The sequence below is a fragment of the Schistocerca americana genome, chromosome 1, assembly GCF_021461395.2.
Source record: "Schistocerca americana isolate TAMUIC-IGC-003095 chromosome 1, iqSchAmer2.1, whole genome shotgun sequence".
Taxonomy (NCBI): domain Eukaryota; kingdom Metazoa; phylum Arthropoda; class Insecta; order Orthoptera; family Acrididae; genus Schistocerca; species Schistocerca americana.
Genome location: NC_060119.1, coordinates 163,535,304 through 163,554,788, shown reverse-complemented (window position 1 = coordinate 163,554,788; position 19,485 = coordinate 163,535,304). Strand labels below are relative to the sequence as shown.

At 42.0% G+C, this 19,485-nt stretch overlaps 1 protein-coding gene across 1 annotated transcript in view; it reads left to right on the top strand.

Moving 5' to 3' along the window:
- LOC124620897 (esterase FE4-like) overlaps nt 1-7,556 on the top strand; it is a 90,041-nt gene extending 82,485 nt beyond the window's left edge. The window contains exon 10 of the mRNA XM_047147101.1: nt 7,192-7,556. Coding sequence (XP_047003057.1) covers nt 7,192-7,351 — 160 coding nt within the window. The 3' untranslated portion in view covers nt 7,352-7,556. The remainder of the gene's footprint in view (nt 1-7,191) is intronic.
- The last annotated feature ends 11,929 nt before the right edge of the window (nt 7,557-19,485 follow it).

Below are 19,485 nucleotides of genomic sequence, written 5' to 3'. Positions count from 1 at the left end.
ATAAATTTACGGCATTCGTTTTTGTGTTCTGTAGTCTTTTTTCGAAAAATTAGAAAAATTGCCCCAGAAAATTAGGCTTTCTCCTAATGTGAAAACATGGTCGAAGGGCAACATGCTTGTGCATCAAAGAACAAATATTCTATCAGTATTTTAAAGCGTTGCACGCACAAAAAATTTGTAACTGACGTCACCACTGTCCACGCGTCATATAACTACTTTTAAAAATAAATAGAATTTTACTTGCCAAACAATTCTGTAACTGAAGAATTAATAATATGTTCCATACAGCTTCAGTATATTAGACAGCACTCAAATGGATGAAACTCGCAATATCTCCAAGTGCTGCACAAGGCGCAACCTGAGGTTTAGCAACATCAAAAAGCTGTGTAAAATGGCGGAAACTGCATGTGGCGATCTCTACTGCACGTTAGTTCATGTAATTCTAAAATCGGTCACTAGTGAAGCATCGACCAAAATACGTTTTCCTAGGTACGCTATCCCACAGGAACAATATTCTCCGCTGTACATAGTTAATACCATCAACTGCATGGCTCAAATCGATGGCCAAAGTCATATATTTGGGGCAGAGCACATTGAATTTTTGCTCAGTCGTAGAATAATCAGTGCTTTGTAATATCTTACACGCTTTTGTTAGGCAGATAGCACTGAAATGGACGCTCGGATGTGCAATTCCATAGTACAGTAAGTGTAAGAAGATCCCTGACAGCAGCTGTGGGCTGGGTGAGGCAATTTCGTGCACCTACATCAGCAACGTGATAAGATTTTGTAAACGTCTATCTGGCAACGTCTCAGATGTCGCAGTTACATAGTGGACTATTGCCTTCGCCTGCAGCCATTAGCTACAACATCGCTTCTAGCTGGCAAGGAAATTCTTACAGCGACTCGACTATAGCCTACCATTTGCTACGGTTTTTATGAAAGGGTGTAATTACTTTGCTAGTTTAAGAATGAAAGTGTACTGGTGATTGGTAGGTGAAAGTTGCATGCAGTTCACAGCCCAAACACGAATAATTCTCATGTGCATATACTTTCATTCCCTAAGAATAAACTTCTTCTTAGAAATCTGTGGCCCCTGTGTCGACAGTATGGGTTCTATTTATACTGAAATTGCAATCTGTGGGAGGGGGTAGGGAGCCGCAGTCCTGTAATTTGCACCGGCCTGGTCTCTTAACTCTACGTAGCTTCCCAGTACAGTGATAGATGAAGTGTTAGCTTTTCACGAGATATTATTATCCGACATGGATTGCTACTTTCTTAGGCAGATTATCACGTGACAAACCATAGTCATTACAAAGTCATACGCTCACATCGATTGGTGATGTGCAAATGCACACACAAAAGAGTCAATACATCTAAATGATATGGTATTCACACACTAATTATTAATAAGAAACCTTCCTAGTATGTAACTGGTCAACACAGCTGGCACACTCTCAGTTCGAAATACATCTCTACACGTAGCCAACCATGCTTGTCTATACATTACCTGAGAAAAAAAGTGAGTCATCCATAGGGAAGGAGGAAACGAAATGAAACTTCACGGATTGGGATGGTACGTGATGTTGTTTCAGTGACTACCAAATCGAGTCAAATTTACAAAGAACTTGGCAGTAAGGGCCCACTTATTACTCTGACATGGCAACCCCTATGGATTGGATGCATCCACTCATTCAGTTGAGAAGATGTCGTAAGATAAGTGTCTCCTATCCTGAGGCAAGCTAGTTCACTACTAAGGAATTCGTGCTTTATATCCTGTGTATTTATCTTGGGACGCATTTTATATGGGAGTATGTTCCACACATACACTGTTGGACGCAAATATGGGGATTTTGTTGACCATGGGAGTGCCTCAGCATCACGCTGACAATCCACAGGGACGTGTCATTAGTGTACTAGCCTTGTTCTGCTGAAAATGGCACCACGATACTGTCACAAGAGAAGTAACACATGAGGACAGGGAACATCTGTGATGTACTGTTGTGCTATCAGAATTCATTTAGTAATTGCCAGCCGTGACCTGAAATGGTTCCCGATGGCTCCCCACACCATGACGACAGGAGTAATACCTCTGTGCCTCTCCAAATCATTGGAAGAATCGTACCTGTCTCCAGATCGTCGCTATACTAACCGACGATGGTCATCCATGGTTGCGCAGAACACGTTGTGATACCAAACAACAGCAATGCATACTACTTCCCTGTCACTCCAGGTTCAACCATTTGTGTTGTGGTGTTCATGGCATCCTGTACATGGGAAGATAACTCCCTAATCTGGCTGCTGATAGTCGCTGATTAGTGGTGCAGAATAACACAGTGTGCTTCGGGGAGTCCATTACCTGTTCTCGGCTGGCATGCACAGATGTGAAGTGGTTACCAAGTGTTTAGGGCATAATATAGTGGTGCTGCTTTGCGGTGTTTAGATTAGGTCGACCGGAAACTTGACGATAAGTAGGCTCTCTCTGACGTGCCCATGCAGTTCAGTATGCACCCTCTATCACATCCAAATGCCCCCCCCCCCCCACCCTCCCAATTTCTGAATTTTGCATGATTCGATCAGCCAGCAAATGTAGACCCAAAAGTAGGCCCCTTTCAAACGTTGTTTGGTGTCGAAAACACAGTCTCCCACGAACACTCGGTACCTCCGTGTACTTAGTGATTGCTCACCATCTTAAAGTGTTCCCGTTCCTTATAAAGGCTACCAGGACTGGTTACAACACTATACATGATGAGCACTAATGCATTCTGGTTGCTATTTTACCTGTCACAAAGAATAGGACCTCTAATCATTTACAGACCTATCAGTGGTGTGCATGTGTATGAAATTGCATTGACATGCCACTATGTCCTCTGAGTACTTCACTCTGTCAGTCAGTATAGCTCCCTGTCTACTGGATAGATTTGTTTGCAGATCAGAGCAGTAGGACATCGTTCATAACAACACGACAGCGCCAGAGTGATTCGGTGCTTCATAAATTTCTAAATTTTTTAAATTTTATTGTCAAATTATTTTCAGTAACAGTTTCTAGTGACTGTATGTTTAAGAAACCCTTTAGACACATGAAGATTCCTATTTGGCATTTTATTTAACAAGTAATAAGTAATGAAGTTACATGTTACGGCATGCATGCAGCAGCCGAGCAGCCATTAGAATTGTAGCATCGCCCTGGTAGTGCCTTGATAGCTAAATGTAGGAGCTCAACGATATATCGTTCTGTGCGCAAATGACATGACTTTCGTGGCCACGTATACCGATCAATGCTTTCTAACGGCAACAGCTGCTCGCTTCTGTACGTTGTTCTCTCCGCTTAGTAATAATCATGACTGCAAGAACCAGAGATGTTAAACATTATTCAGAGGTGTCGTGATGCCGCTAAATGTTATGTCAAGGTCGTTCGCACGATATTGCGCCCACCCGCCGCTACCAACAAACCTCAACAAGACTTTTGGGTACTGGGAACACTGTTGCGTTATTCTAATAGTTAGTAGATAAGTAGTTGTCGATAAAAAAAACGCCTTTTGCAGCATATCGAGGTTTCTTACGTGCAATCGATCTCCCATCTCTTCCCGATCTACACCCATTTCTCCTTCTATCACGTCAGCAAGCAGGTACTTCTCCATATGGAGGACCTCAGTGAATTTTCCATCTATACTCTCTCATGGTCAGACAGAGATTCCGAAATCAGATACTGGACTGTAAGGCGTACCCAGGAGCAGATATAGACTCAGATCACAATATAGTAGTGATGAAGAGTAGGCTGAAGTTCGAGACATTAGTCAGGAAGAATCAATACGCAAAGAAGTGGGATACGGAAGTAGTAAGGAATGACGAGATACGTTTGAAGTTCTCTAACGCTGTAGATACAGCAATAAGGAATAGCGCAGTAGGCAGTACAGTTGAAGAGGAATGGACATCTCTAAAAAGGGCCATCACAGAAGTTGGGAAGGAAAACATAGGTACAAAGAAGGTAGCTGCGAAGAAACCATGGGTAACAGAAGAAATACTTCAGTTGATTGATGAAAGCAGGAAGTACAAACATGTTCCGGGAAAATCAGGAATACAGAAATACAAGTCGCTGAGGAATGAAATAAATAGGAAGTGCAGGAAAGCTAAGAGGGAATGGCTGCAGGAAAAATGTGAAGATATCGAAAAAGATATGATTGTCGGAAGGACAGACTCAGCATACAGGAAAGTCAAAACAACCTTTGGTGACATTAAAAGCAACGGTGGTAACATTAAGAGTGCAACGCGAATTCCACTGTTAAATGCAGAGGAGAAAGCAGATAGGTGGAAAGAATACATTGAAAGCCTCTATGAGGGTGAAGATTTGTCTGATGTGATAGAAGAAGAAATTGGGGTCGATTTAGAAGAGATAGGGGATCCAGTATTAGAATCGGAATTTAAAAGAGCTTTGGAGGACTTACGGTCAAATAAGGCAGAAGGGATAGATAACATTCCATCAGAATTTCTAAAATCATTGGGGGAAGTGGCAACAAAACGTCTATTCACGTTGGTGTGTAGAATATATGAGTCTGGCGATATACCATCTGTCTTTCGGAAGTGCATCATCCACACAATTCCGAAGACGGCAAGAGCTGGCAAGTGCGAGAATTATCGCACAATCAGCTTAACAGCTCATGCATCGAAGCTGCTTACAAGAATAATATACAGAAGAATGGAAAAGAAATATGAGAATGCGCTAGGTGACGATCAGTTTGGCTTTAGGAAAAGTAAAAGGACGAGAGAGGCAATTCTGACGTTACGGCTAATAATGGAAGCAAGGCTAAAGAAAAATCAAGACACTTTCATAGGATTTGTCGACCTGGAAAAAGCGTTCGACAATATAAAATGCTGCAAGCTGTTCGAGATTCTGAAAAAAATAGGTGTAAGCTATAGGGAGAGACGAGTCATATACAATATGTACAACAACCAACAGGGAATAATAAGAGTGGACGATCAAGAACGAAGTGCTCGTATTGAGAAAGGTGTAAGACAAGGCTGTAGCCTTTCGCCCCTACTCTTCAATCTGTACATCGAGGAAGCAATAATGGAAATAAAAGAACGGTTCAGGAGTGGGCTTAAAATACAAGGTGAAAGGATATCAATGATACGATTCGCTGATGACATTGCTATCCTGAGTGAAAGTGAGGAAGAATTAAATGATCTGCTGAACGGAATGAACAGTCTAATGAGTACACAGTATGGTTTGAGAGTAAATCGGAGAAAGACGAAGGTAATGAGAACTAGTAGAAATGAGAACAGCGAGAAACTTAACATCAGGATTGATGGTCACGAAGTCAATGAAGTTAAGGAATTCTGCTATCTAGGCAGTAAAATAACTAATGACGGACGGAGCAAGGAGGACATCAAAAGCAGACTCGCTATGGGAAAAAAGGCATTTCTGGCCAAGAGAAGTCTACTAATATCAAATACCGGCTTTAATTTGAGGAAGAAATTTCTGAGGATGTACGTCTGGAGTACAGCATTGTACGGTAGTGAAACATGGACTGTGGGAAAACCGGAACAGAAGAGAATCGAAGCATTTGAGATGTGGTGCTATAGACGAATGTTGAAAATTAGGTAGACTGATAAGGTAAGGAATGAGGAGGTTCTACGCAGAATCGGAGAGGAAACGAATATGTGGAAAGCACTGATAAGGAGAAGGGACAGGATGGTAGGACATCTGCCAAGACATGAGGGAATGACTTCCATGGTGTTAGAGGGAACTGTAGAGGGCAAAAATTGTAGAGGAAGACAGAGATTGGAATACGTCAAGCAAATAATTGAGGACGTAGGTTGCAAGTGCTACTCTGAGATGAAGAGGTTGGCACAGGAGAGGAATTCGTGGCGGGCCGCATCAAACCAGTCAGTAGACTGATGACAAAAAAAAAAAAAAAAACTCTCTCCTCTCTGTGTAATTAGCACTGGAATTTCTTTTCCACTCTTACAACGGAACTAAAGCAGAACAACACAGCTCTCTAAAAACCTAGAGACAACTGCCTTTAAAGATCAGAAGACTTCCAGACTGCAGAAATTTTTTAAAACTTTTATTTAATTTCCACACTTATTAAGCAATTTAAATATTAATTAACAAATAATGAATCATATTTTTAATAAAAACTGCGTCTTATTGTTTTTAATTATTAATCCCATAAAACTGCGAGTGTAAAGGAAACACTGCGGTCAGGCCTTGAAGACTAAACCGAGCCGGATAGCGCAGTGGTTAGCATACTGGACTCTCATTCGGAAGGACGACATTTCACACTCGTGTCTGATCATCCTGATTAAGGTTTCTCGTGATTTCCTTAAATCGCTTAAGGCAAATGCCAGGATGGTTCCTTCGAAAGGACACGATCGCTTTCCTTCTCCACCCTTCCCTAATCCGCGCTTGTGCTCCGTCTCTGATGACCTCGTTGGCGACTGGACGTTAAACAATGACCTCCTCCTCCTTCTGAAGACTAAGGGATAGCCGACTGACCACCGTTTTATTCTCGGTCATTCATCATCAGATATGGTATAGAATGGTATGCATGGATCAGCATACCGTACTCTCGGCCATTACCGACATTTCGACCTTGGAGTCGCTGTGTCTCAATCAGGTAGCTGCTCCGTTGGTATCACGAGACCAAATGCAGTCCAATTTAGTCCTCCCACCAAGGAGAAATCCCTGATAGCGCTGGGTCCCCCTCCCCCCCCCCCCCTCACTCCAGTGACGGTCTGTCAAGTTGAACACTTGGCTGCAAAGGTGGACAACTGGGAGCATTCTCGATAAATTAAAATTTGTCACATGAATGGGAAACAACAAACAAAATATATTTTTTTCTATTTCTAGAGATTCAACAGTATTATTGATTATTGATGTATGTAAGTTTTCTCATATTATTCGACAAGTAGGTAAAAATAACAAGGTGTCACTTTTATTAAAAAATTACAAGTTAGTACCTGTTAACTAATATTCAGATTTATTCATACACATGGAATTTAAACAAAACAAAAATTAAGCTGCTAGTACGATTCGAACCAGCATTTACACGATTGTAATACTTCTGCCCGACTCCGCAGCTACTAAAGCCATTACTGATAAACTCGAGAACTTCTTTACTTAAGTGATTTGATTTTAAATTTCCCGAAATCTGTTCCATATGTGACGTTCTGATGGTCTGGTGTCCACAGGAAGCCCACGGACCCTGAACTGGATGTATCATGGCCACCTTTCACCGCAGACGACGCAGCCTACCTGTACGTAGGCCGGCAGGGATTCAGTGTCCAACGGCGGCCGTTTGCCGAAAGGGTAGCGTTCTGGGACGACCTGTACAAACGCTATGGTGGCTAGAGAGACTGCACAGTACTTCCACACTACAACAAGAGGTATTGGCCTCACATCACACACAATGAAACCCTCAGCGCTCTCTTCATACCGTGCACAGATGCCAATAATCAACTATAACGTCTCTTAAAGTATTTGTAGTTGTAAAGGAAGCCATTGTTCGAAGAAACGACACTTATGCTAAATTTGTAATAAAGAAATGCAAACAAAACACACGTATTACGTTATTATTTCAGCCTTTATCCTGAAACGGAATTTGCTATTAGATTTCAACACGGAAATTTGTGATCTGTCTGAATTGCATCAACAAGGGAACTAAGGCATGGCGAATAAGATACATTTGAAAAGATCTATTAGAAGGTGGTCTCATGGCCATAACAACAAAGAAGTAAAGGAAACAAAATTAAATTGTCTTTACTGTACTACGATCGATAATCTATTAACTTTTATTTCATATTATCACATCGTTTTAATACATATGAAAAGATGCATAACAATGAAGCTTTATTTCCTTAATAATATAAATACTCATTCCTTTTATATAACAGTTTGAAATTAAACCACAGTTAGTTAAACCTGAAGAATTGAACCGCAAAGGGGCAATTCAACAACTTACTTTCTGAAGTTAAGGTTCCAATGGCCATTTCAACACTGGATTTTAACTTTTGTCCTGTCTTCCATCTCCTCCCGTGAGACATCAATCCTCGGTCAAATTCTTTTTTCTAGGATACCATCCCACCTTCATTTGAGTTGGATCTAAGCATTATTGCGTGAGAAGCGATGTTGGAAAATAAGGAAAGGTAGAAAACGTAGAAGAGAAGTGAAAGTAAAGGAAACGAGGCAATTGACTTTGGAGAAATGGAGTATGGTTAGATGTGAGGGAGGAATGAAACTGGAAAGTGGGAAAGGGGGAAAGGAGGAAGTGTGAAAGACAAAGCAGAGCAAAAAGTGAGGGTGTAGAGGAAAAAACAGTGGAGAGAGGGAAATGAAAAAGGAAGAAAATATGAAAGGATGGAGAATGGAAGAATGAAATCGTAAAGCAAGATGTGAAAGGGAAAAAGAAGCAATTGCGAAAGATAAAACCAAAGAAGAACAGTAGAAAGAAGGAAAAGGACACAAAAGAATATGTGAAACAAGTAAGAGGGAAATAATGAAGCATGACAAGAAAGAAAGTGGAAAGAAGGAAAGGAGCAAAGAAGAAAAATTGAAATAAGAAAGGTAGAAGAAGGAAACGGGATAGAAATGTGGAAAGATGGAAATGTGAATGAAGAAGTATGGGAAAGAAGGAAGAAATGAAAGGAAAGAAGTAAGCCAGGAAAGGAAGAGGGAATGAAACAGTGAGTAGGAAGGAGAGAATGAATGAAAGAAAGAATGAAACATGGATGGCTAGTAACAAAGAATGGAGAAAACAGAAAAAGTAATCAGTAAAGAACGGAAAAAAGAAGGCAGCAAAAAAAGAAGCTAAGAAATAAAAAGGGAATGAAATTAGACAGGAAGGATGAAAAATGTGAGGAAGGATAGTACTAAGATAGCCAACCAAAAATCAAACAGGAATTATATAGGAGTAGGCCTAATAATTCATAAGAAAATAGGAATGTATGTAACCAACCACGAGCAGAATAACTGAACATATTATTGCAGTCAAGATAGTCATACAGTCAACCTGCACCACAGTTGCAAAAATTTATATCCCTACTAGCTCTATAGGTTATTAAGAGTTAAAACAATGTATGATGTGATAAAGGAAATTGTTCAGTTAGTTAAGGTAGATGAATGCTTAATTGTGATGGGTAATTGGAATTTGACAGGAAAAGGAACAGAAGGAGGACATGGGTGGGAGAGAAAGCAATGAAAGAGGGGGCTAGCCGATAGAATTTTGCACATGGCATAATTTAATTATCCCTGACAACGAGTTTAAGAATCATGTATTCTGCTTTATACATGGAAGAGAGGGAACACTTGAAGATTTCAGACTAATTACATTATATATATATATATATATATATATATATATATATATATACATATATATATATATGTATATGTATATGTATGAAATCTTGAAGATACACTCCTTAAATAATGAAGAATAATGAAGAATGTACTAAGCTCAATTTCAAAGAAGGCAGACGCTATCAAATCACCAGTTTAATGTGTAATGGTTGTAGAATAATTACACCAATTATTTACAGAAGAAAAACTGGTAGAAAACGACTTTTGAGAAGATTAGCCTGCGTTCTGAAGAAATATAGGAACACTTAAACCCATACTAACCCTACATATTATCTTAGAATTAGGCAGATGAAAGGCAAACATACTTTTGTAGCGCTTTTTAATTGTGCATGAACATTTTAATAGACACATACATACATAAATGAGCACTGACATACATAACTAACATTTGAAAAGAAATAGGTGCTAGATTCACAAAGGAAGTATTTTGTACTGTAACCAACAGTTAAATGTGGAAAATGCACCTTAAGTTTACTTTATATGAAAATGTTCTTTATATGTGAACATACAAATATACGCTGAATGCAAATATTGCTAACACTTCATCAGAATTAAGCATAGGATTCATCAAAATTAGTGTTGCACTGTATCCCTAAACTGTTCCATTTCCAACATTGAACCACAGTATAAATTTGTCACTTGTGTGCAGATGGCGACACATGGATCTTATGAAATAGTCTTTAGAATCTTTAACATTCCTCACACCAGTGTGGGGGATGTTTCCAGAATGAACAGTTCTGCAAGGGTAGCAGGAGAGCTTCTGTAAAGTTTGGAAGGTAGGAGACGAGGTACTGGCAGAAGTAAGTAAATGTGCAAGGAAGGTGGCAGAATTTACGGATATGAATTATTGTGCCAACGCCCTCTGAAAATACATGAACTATATTTCCATAAATCACTTCTAAATAAAATCAAAATTTAAATATAATGCTCAAAAATTCGAAACACACGACGAAGCCAAAGACAATCAAACTGATCAAGCACCGTTTCAGGGTGGGAAGAAAATGTTACTTAAATCTTTATTTCATTGTAGCAATTACACTGCAGGTATTCGTAACAGCCAAGGAGACTGACATAAAGCACGGAAAACGAATGTAATTATGGCGAAAGACAGCGGTCGAACAAGGTTCCACACACAGAGATTAAACTTAGATAGCTCTTTGCACCAGAGATCACTGAACACGAACAAAGATTCAATATTTGTACCAAAATAAATTTTTTTCAAAATACATAAGATTTGAAGCAGAAAACACACATGGCACAACCAGCGTAACTTGCTTTCTAACGTAGTAACACTAGTAATGAAATTTACCGGTTAATGTACTATGACGACAACCAAAGTTAATTGATACCACGCTTTTCGAGTCACTATGGTAATCAAACTAAATATTTCCGTATCTACATTGTCTGCGTTATTTATCAAAATAAACGTGAATCATTTATTGGCACTACTCAAATAAGCTACAGACTAGTTGACAAGCATATTACGATTTTTGCCCCAGACATTAAATTTATTAAAATGCAAGGATGTTTTGCGTTAGTGTTAGCATTACCAATGCAGATATTTCTATTGTTGACTGGGGACAGTGTACTTAATAACATTACTTCAGTATACGCTTAATTTGCAGACTAATAATTATACCTATTACAAGTGGTAGGCTTTTATGTGTGTTAGTATGTCCGAGTATGCATGGCACAAGAAGCCACTAAAATTAATTTTTCCCTGGGTAGCAGGTCAGATGATGAATTGTGGGTGCGTGGACACAATATGGTTAGTCTATACTGACAGATGTACTTCATGTCACGACATAGTTACGACCATGCAGAAACATCAGATAGTAAACTATGTGATGTGTTTGTGGGAAGACCATTTGACACAGAGAAAATAAGCAACATTCTGAAGTGCGTACATATCAAGGCACCAATGATCATAATATCTGTACCTATACCAATAACACCCTGTAAATAAAAATTTGTACTTTAACATTATAAAACACACGTCTGTACCATTGCTGGTCTAACTTTCAGCTGTAACGATCTGGCAGATACCAAGCCACTACGCATCAGGATGGGCGAGAAAAATGGCGAGGGAGAGCAGATTCACGACAGGATGTGCGGGTAAACAGCGTAGTATTTACAGGCATTTAGCCCACTGCGGAATGCACTGATACCCTGATGGCGCCTGGGACTTCCATTGTCCTATGTCGTGGCCGGCAGCTACCGCGGTGCCATGTGTGTTTCTAGCGCTGAAGAATGAGCACTGCCCGCAGAGGTCCTCGGAAGTTGTACCGGAGTTCCTCAGCGGGTGGTGGCTGGGTGCGCACGAGCTCCAGACAATGGTGAAATTCTCCAAGTGCCACAACAGCACCGCCACAGTCGTGGCGAAACTCGTGGCGAAGCCTGTCAAGTTAATCAGCGAGCTGCCAGCCAGCAGAGTTTCATCACCAAGGATTAGCCGTGGTTTCTCTGAAGCTCAAAAGGCTGTCACTCTCCCCGTTTCTCAACGCAGACGGAATAGCGAGATGACTGAATGCTTTGAACGCCTACGCTCGCTTATTTATACCGTTATACCTACACTTCTGAAGCAGCCCTACTGGGGTGGCGTGGAGACGAAGGGGTAGGGCCTACAACTTGGATTGCTGTATTCTTGTTCTGTCAGCTTTTTCTAGCTCCACCTACTCAGAGCACGGGTTGCTCACTCACGTATGCAATGTATGAGTTTCTCGGTAACACGCTAGTGCTGCGAGTTACAAAATGTTACTTCACTCCTGGTCGCCCTGTGGTGCGGCGTTAGTGATTCTGAGCTCCTCGGCCGTGACCGATGTGGCAGACCGTGTCCGTCCTGAGTATTTTGATGTGATGTCAATTGGAATTTTGTGGTAAGGTCTTATATGACCAAACTGCTGAGGTCATCGGTCCCTAAGCCTACACACTACTTGAGCTAACTTTAACTAATTTACGCTATGGGCAACACACACGTCCATGTCCGAGGAAGGACTCGAACTTCCGACGGCGCACGGACCGTGACAAGGCGCCTCAGAACACGCGGCTATCCCTCGCGATTTGTGATGTGGCTGGCTCTGAGCGCTATGGGAATTAACATCTGAGGTCATCAGTCCCCTAGAACTTAGAGCTACTTAAACATAACTAACCTAAGGACATCACGCACATCCATGCCCGAGGCAGGATTCGAACCTACGACCGTAGCGGTCGCGCGGTTCCTACTGAAGCGCCTAGAACCGCTCGGCCAAACCGGCAGGCGATTTGTGATGTCAACAATACTGTGCAGTAGCTTACTTTATTAGCACACTGGCTGCACTGGCTGCATGGCCGGAAAAAAACTTTATAGAATTTACAGTCACTTGCCGAACTTTTTCGGGGCACAGCACACCCCGCACCTCCCCCTTCCCTCTTTCGAAACATTTGTCCCGAATCCTCCAAGACTAGTCTTCCCTCGGAACTACTATTACCTATTAGACTCTCAACCGCTCTGACAGCTTTAACTATGGTTTGTCCGATAAGGGTCTCCCCCTCATCGACAAGTACATGGGCTGGTCCCGGCGGAGGTTCGAGTCCTCACTCGGGCATGGGTGTGTGTGTTTGTCCTTAGAATAATTTAGGTTAAGTAGTGTGTAAGCTTAGGGACTGGTGACCTTAGCAGTTAAGTCCCATAAGATTTCACACACATCTGAACATCTGATAAGTACATGATATTACTTCTTAAGAGCAGTTTCCAGAACCTTATTACAATTAATCTAATTTCAACGACGGTCAAACTGTGACAGAATACCCACAGCTACACTGCTTTCAACCATCTGTGTTATAATTAGTTCCATTACGGTACTTTTCGTCTGTGAGGGAGGCTGGTGACTCAAGCAGGAATAGAAGTGCTATGCATAATCAAATTCAGCTTAGTCAGGTATGTAAGCAATATTTTTTTTCATTTCAACACGATATTTACTTACAATAACCTCAAACCACGGCGTAAAGGGTTCTCACCGACACTTGTAGGGAGTATTATGTACGCATTATGGATTTACCTTTCAATTTTCTTTTCAGTAACTTTTGTGAAATAACTGTGAAAGGTCTAGAATGGCAGGAGAAGCTGATGCCAATGAAGGCAATTCTTGTGAGTGGATGAGCTATAAGGTCTCTAGTGCCATTAAAAAAAAGAGTAGAAACGCTATAGCGGTTAGCGCTTTTGGCCAGTAACACTGTGGTCCTGAGTTTGATTCCCGGCGACCACTTGAAATTTTTCTGTAATACTTACTTTACTTTACTTTTCCGTGTCCAGATCAAATTTTATTTTTCCAATAGTTAGCCACCACAACGACTTTGTCGTTGGCTTGTAGCAGGTCACTAAAACTGCAGGGCTCCGGCAGTAGTCGGCACATGAGCAGATGTGCCTCGTCTTGTACCTCTCCGCATACGCAAAGAACGTCGTCATCGTTAGTCAGCAGTCCCCACTTACACAGATTAGTTTTGCATCTGGGTACACCAGCTCTCAGCCTATTTAGTGTTCTCCACACTGTATAAGGAAGTTTGTTTCCAGATGCCATTTGCTCTTTCGGTATTATCTGCAGTGCGGTTTGTTCATTCTCCCATCTACGGACTCTATTATCTTCCTGTGAACCGTCAAGCATCTTGGTTCTTGCAATGAAGCTATTTCTAGACTTAAGCCTCCGAGCCTGAGTGACGTACCCTTTCAGTGGGTGTCGAGAATCTGTTTCTTTCTTTGTTCTTTGAGCGTCTGCTGCCATCTGCCTTCTGATCTTGGATGGGGCAATTCCAGCAAGTAGGTACAAATTACCCGTTGGTGTGGGTCTGAGACAGCCTGTAACAATTCGCATTGTCTCATTTACACTTACATCAACCTGTTTAGCATGTTCAGATGCTTCCCATACTGGCGCTGCATAGTCTGCTGCAGTAACACACAGAGCAAGTGCTGATGTTCTCAGTGCTGATGGTTGAGCTCCCCATTCATAGTTTGTCAGCCTGCGGATGATGTTATTCCTGGAGCAGACTTTAGCCTTGGTGTTTTGGCAATGCTGCTTGAAGGAAAGCGTTCTGTCAAGCACAACCCCAAGGTATTTAGGTGTTGGACAGTGCTTTAGCTTCTTACCTTGCCATGTAACGTCGAGCTCAACTCCAGCATCTCTATTGCGCAGGTGGAAAGCACATACTTGGGTTTTGTCAGGGTTTGGCTTGAGGTGATTTGCGTCATAGTATTGAGCCAGTTCTTCAAGCGCTCTAGAGAGATTTCCAGATGTTGCATCAAAATTGGACCCCTGGACCACCACAGCAGTGTCATCAGCATATACGAACAGTCTTGCATCTTGAGGTATAGGTTGGTCATTTACACATTATAAAGTATGGGAGAAAGTACACTTCCTTGTGGTAAGCCATTCTTCTGCAGTCGCCATCTACTGTTCTTACCATTTAGGGCGACATAAAATCTTCGATTCTGCAGAAGACTACCAATAACCATCGTCAACCTACAGTCCCCTGTGAGGTGATATAATTTGCGCAATAGCTTTCTGTGGTTTACCGTGTCGTATGCAGCAGTAAGATCTATGAAAGCTGCTCCAGTTATTAATTTTTTTTCAAACCCGTCTTCTATATGGTGCGTCAGATTAAGTATTTGCCCATAACAAGATCTTCCTGATCTGAAACCGGCTTGTTCCTTTATGAGCTTTCCATCTATAGCTTCTGCCACCCGGTTGAGAATCATCCGCTCCAGTATCTTATAGAGATGGCATAGAAGTGACACTGGTCTGTAACTTTCTGTAATAGAAAGGACCGGGAGCAAGGGCCACTCAGTCTTGTGAAGTGGACTGAAAAACTACTTGAACATATATCGGCCTCCGGGTCACTGCGACCACACACCGAGTGACTACCTGTGTAAGTGGTACACCTCCACCAAATGGCAACAACCTCTTTAAAGGTGGACGAGCTGTGGAAGTGCAGAGTACCCTTATTCCCTTGAAATGAGAAATCGCTTCTAAAAGCGGAAGAACCTATTCAAAATCACATAATGCGGAAGACAAGGGGAAACCACCGCATTAATGTCCCTTGTGGTTTACCTAGTTCCACTGGTAAAAGCCTTTCATGGAATGGCTGTCTCTGAAAAGAAATACTCCGAACTAATATGCTCACACCCGGATCTCTGGGTGGACACTATCCCAGTAAAACAATGGCACTGAGAGATTATACAAGAAGAAGACTCAAATTTCTCACCTGAGGATTGGAACTTGGAATGTTAGAACAACAAATGAGAAAGGTTGAAAAGTATACACATAGCGTCAAGTAATTTAAATTTTGTAAGAAAATTTGACATTGAACTAGACCAGTAGCGTCACTGCTCAACAGCGATCACTGGTTCTAAGTTTTACGGCTAATGTGTTTGGGTAGCTTTAGATAGGGAGAAGTATGGAGGACTCTCAAGTGTAAAGACGTGTTAGAGTAACTTCAGATAGACAGAAGTGTGGAGGACTCTAAAGTGTAAAGATGTGTTGTATGTCATGTGTACTGGATATATACTTACTTGCTACGGGCAGTAATGATTGTATTTGTAAGATACAATACTGAAAATAATTGAGGTAAAGAGAGTTGTTTTGTTATCAGTGCAGTGCGGATATTCGTAAGTGATGACTGGAACAATGTATAGACTCACATCCAATGATTTTGTACAGATAATTGTTAACGTATAATCAGTTTATTATGTGTTAATTGTGAGCATTATTAATTTTCAAAGAGTCAAAATACAAGTTTTAAAGTTAGTGCCGTATTGTTACTTACCACAAGTCAATACCAATTCCCACATCCATGTCGTTTTTAGTTAACTATTTTGCACAAGAAGTTATTGTCTGTCATATTCGATGTAATTAAAATGTATGCTAAGCAACAGCTTTGCACAATAGCTGTATGGTAACTATATAATTTAAAATACAAACAGAGAGCAGTGCGAAAAGCATTACCATTGCCTAGATAAAGGTAAGAAATTTTATTATTCCAGGGGTAGCACTCAGTAAGCACAGGGACCACTACCTTGAAATGGATCAAGTTTTACTTAATTACCAGGGCCAATTTAAGATCAATAGTGTTTAATCAGATTCAGTTTTTGTGTTACGTAAATTCAGGCAGTTTTGGTTTGGTTTAAAGTTATTGACAGCTTACACTTTCGCAGTTCAGTAAAGAGCAAAGCGCGCAAGCATGCACGTTCGCACGCCATACCCATTCTAACATATGTGCTGCAAACTACTGCCAGTTACGCTAACTTAAACGTGTTTGTTTCAAGGCAAACTATAAAATACCAATAAATAAATGAAGAGATATAATTTGTGCTTTAGTACGACGGGAAGGAGAAGGAGCATTGGTTTTAGGAGAGTACGGGATGAGATTCCGGAAGAAGTTTGTATACTGTACAAGACGTTTCTATTGATACGTCACGCCACTTTGGCGTCAGCATAATGAGCTGTTAGATGGAAGAGTCAGGTCGCAACAAGTATATAATGTAATTTTTCAAACGCATTTCACAATCAAATAACAAATGACAACAAACACTTATTTTAAAAATCATTTTACACATTACTTGCAATCAAGTTATTTGCACATTGATTGTAAACGTTTTCACAAGGATCAGAGAAATGCGTTGCACAGTACAGAGCGAAACGGCACGGCCCAGTAACCACGCAGACGGCTCAGTATAAAATCCAGGGCGGCTAACCACCCAAAATCCACTTGCCTTGTAGGTTGATTTGGGGGAAGGGGGATTTTCTCTGCCTCGTGATGACTGGGTGTTGTGTGATGTCCGTAGGTTAGTTAGGTTTAAGTAATTGTACGTTCTAGGGGACTGATGACCATAGACGTTAAGTCCCATAGTGCTCAGAGCCATTTTGGGGGGGGGGGGGGGGGGGGGGAAGGGACAAAGCAAGGCCTTCGGTCCCATCTGTTGTAACTGCGACCAGGATGGTCGCGGGGTATCAATGACGGAAAGCGCGACAGGACCCGCGGAGAGGCCCGCGAACAACAACAGAACGGGAGAGGACGGACACGACCAACGAACGACGGAACAAATACAACAAGATCGAACAACGGAGTCACAAGGAAACAAACACGTCCACTCGTACACAGGACAAGGAAGTAAGCTGTCTAGCGCGAAGCGAGGTGTAAACCGACGTACGCGAGATTATACTGGATGGTTGAGCTTTTATTCTTTTCTTTATTGTGATTTCATTCCCCTGCCCAATATGGGCAGGGGAGGGCTGTCAGCGGCACAATCCGCCGCCCTTCAGCCGAGTGACATGGCAACTAATACAAGGATAAAATGTGACATGTGTGAGGCGATAAAAAAGGGGGCCATAAAACAGAGTAAGGGGAGAAAATGGAGGTAAAAATACACTGACATGAAGAGCTGCCTGAGCGCGAGGCAGGCGCTCAAGTACGCTATCGGGGGCGCCGCTTTTGGCCGCTGGGACCACGTGTTCCCCTGTGGCGCCCTCACACGCCCTCACACTAAAAGCGGGCCAGGAGGCGTACGCCGTCACAGCTTACGGCGCGATGGTGCAGAAACCTCTATGAGTCTTCGACATCCATGACGTCTGGCGCGGTTTCAAATTCCGTGGCGCTCGGTACCAGACCATCGAATTAGGGAAGGATGGGGAAGGATGTAGGCAGTGCCCTTTGAAAGCGTCCATCCTGGCATTTACCTGATGCGATGTAGGGAAATCATCGAAAATCTAAATCAGGATGGCTGTACATGGGTTTGAACCGTCGTCCAACATCCACTCAGTCAGCCACATGTCAGCAACTGGCCCTGGATTGCCGCCCACGCACTCGCCATCACAGTTCACTTCTTGATGCCTACTAGACCCATCACTCAACGACTAAGCCACTGGCCACTCCGAGACTGCTCGACCACACTCCCCACCGCTATCTGTGCATGTCCTCTAGAACACCAAGACACCGACTACTGCAGGCAAACAAAATCGATGGAGTCCAGCACGGTTCATCCTTCCCCACTTCAGGCTAGGGAAGTCCATATCCTTGGTGAAGGACTTGAAAAAAAAATAGTTAGATACCATCTTTATCCTGAGTGATGTGCCCCCTTTGATGTCTTGCTGTAACGAGATTGCATACCGGGAGACTGACTGGTTTTCACAAAACAGCGTGACAACTTGCGCAAAATGGCATCACCCTGCTCTCGTACACCAAAGTAACGGATGAAGGCTTTGTTACTGACCTTTGTCTCCAATGCATGCCGCCGTTTGTGATGACGCTGTGCCTGTCGTCGGTGTGCAAGATCAGAGTGGTTCTTAATTCGCCTCCACTTCTGTTGCATAATTTCAGGAGTGACTTTGTCCGGAGATTGTTCACGGACCACAAACTGGCCAAGGGCTAATTGAATGTGTAGGTATAAATAGATGATGTGGGTGTTGCCCTGATGACTTCATAATGGATCGAGTTAAATGCTAGATTCCGTCAAGGGAAGGATGTATTCCATTCGTTCTGAATGCGTGAATGGAATATTATCAGTGCAGAGTGAGTTGAATGTTGAATATTGACCCTCTCCGCAAATGAAGGCTGGGGACAGTACATAATCGTCGTGAAATGCGTTTTCAGAATAGAGCCTCTTGAAGTTTTTGCATAAATTTGCCGGATCATTGTTACTAGCAAAGGTTCTGGGAGGGCCAAAGATGGAAAAGATTTTAGACAAATGGCTGATGGTTGAAGTGGCAGTAACTGCGACTCTGTATGAGTCACAAAAATCTGGAAAAGACACCCACAGAAACGAAAATATAACGGTTGCCGTCCCGAATCCATGGCAACGGCCCGACGTACTTACTAAATAATTTCTCCATGGGATTGCCGTCACGCGTGGGCTGAATAAGACCTTTCTGAGAGGTAAATCTGGCTTCGCTGCCTTGTACTTCTCGCGCTACCCGATCAATCTGAATCTGCACATATCCTTGGCCATGTCAAGTGCTCTTTAACCTTCATAGTCGTTTTATGCACATTGAGATATCCCCAATTAAGGAACGATGAAAATTTTGAAAACAAATCCTAAACTTGGTCATATAGCATACGATTCCTTTATTAGACTATACCCAGACACCTGCTCTCTGGGAAGG